Source organism: Egretta garzetta, unplaced genomic scaffold (genome assembly GCF_000687185.1).
Source record: "Egretta garzetta isolate BGI_Z169 unplaced genomic scaffold, ASM68718v1 scaffold154, whole genome shotgun sequence".
NCBI classification, from domain to species: Eukaryota; Metazoa; Chordata; class Aves; order Pelecaniformes; family Ardeidae; genus Egretta; species Egretta garzetta.
In genome coordinates this window covers 8,860,454-8,861,769 of record NW_009259600.1, presented here as the reverse complement: position 1 = coordinate 8,861,769, position 1,316 = coordinate 8,860,454, and the positions used below count along the sequence as shown (strand labels likewise).

Here is a 1,316-nt window from a genome sequence, read left to right as displayed (position 1 = left end):
CCCAGCCTGGCCACCCGCCCCAGCCCCTGCCTGGGGAAGAGGATGGAGCGAAGAAGAAAGCCTGCTGCTGTGCCCAGGAACTCGAGACATCATTCACCTACGTGGATGAAAACGTAAACCTGGAGCATGCAAGAAGTTCCCCCAGTTCTACAGGCGGCCGCTGCCAGGATGCCCCTCTGCAGCAGCGTTCCTGCAGGGAGCTGCCGCCTGAGTGGGTGCACGATTCTCCTTCCCTGGTCTCTGAGGAGGATGACGCGGCCTCAGAGGTGGCGGCTGGGAAATCCGTGGACTATGGGTTCATTAGTGCCATTTTGTTCCTGGTTAGTGGCATTTTGCTGGTGATCATTTCCTACGTGGTACCCAGAGACGTGACTGTGGATCCCAACACCGTGGCTGCCCGGGAGATGGAGAGGCTGGAGAATGAGAGCGCTAGGATCGGGGCTCACTTGGACCGCTGCGTTATCGCCGGGCTGTGTCTCTTAACCCTGGGGGGAGTGGTGCTCTCCAGCCTGCTGATGATGTCCATGTGGAAAGGGGAGCTGTACCGGAGGAGCAGGTTTGCTTCCTCCAAGGAGTCTGCAAAGCTCTATGGGTCTTTCAATTTCAGAATGAAGTCTGGTGCAAACGATAATATGCTCGAGCTGTCGTTAGTTGAGGAAGATGTGCTTGCCATAGATAATTAGTGTGGTCATGATTTTTAAGGCAGCGTTTCTACAGGAAAGTGTGTTTCATTAAAGAAAACAGATGTGGCTAAAGATAGCTGGTGATGCAGTTTATTTGTCTGACAAGAATGGTTTTTTCTTAAGCTCTATAATTGAATGTTTGCAGTATATGAGCACTTGTTGTAAAGGGAAAACGTGCCAGAGAAAATGCAACTGATACAAAATAATGAAAACCACTGAATAAAAAGAGATTTGTGATAAGTAGGTTCCTCAGATACTCCTTTATCCTAATATAAAACATTCCATTGGTGTCTTGCCTATATAGTTTTCTTATTACGCCCATATAGAACAGGAACGACCTTGACACTCTGGAAGCTGTTAATTATTGCAGCCTGCAGGATTATTCACAGCCTACTTGGTAGACTGTTAAGAAGCGGGACCAATAATCAAATAGCGGGGCTAATATTTAATTAAGAGAGATGCTTTTTTATCCTTTAATTTTAAGCTGATCCCTTCTCTTCTACTGAGTGAGAGCTAAGGGAAAAAAGAACACCACTTGGTCAAACCTCCCATATTTTCAAACAATTGTACAATTAGTGACGATTATTTAAAACATAAAATAAGAGGCAAAGGGCAGGGAACCATATGGCTCGT

General features: G+C 46.7%; 1 protein-coding gene across 1 annotated transcript in view; it reads left to right on the top strand.

Moving 5' to 3' along the window:
* The window catches only part of TMEM74 (transmembrane protein 74), an 844-nt gene extending 161 nt beyond the window's left edge, over nt 1–683 (top strand). The window contains 1 exon segment of the mRNA XM_035893896.1: nt 1–683. This exon segment is cut by the window's left edge and continues 32 nt beyond it. Within this exon segment, the coding sequence (XP_035749789.1) occupies nt 1–683 (683 nt within the window).
* Nucleotides 684–1,316: the final 633 nt, after the last annotated feature.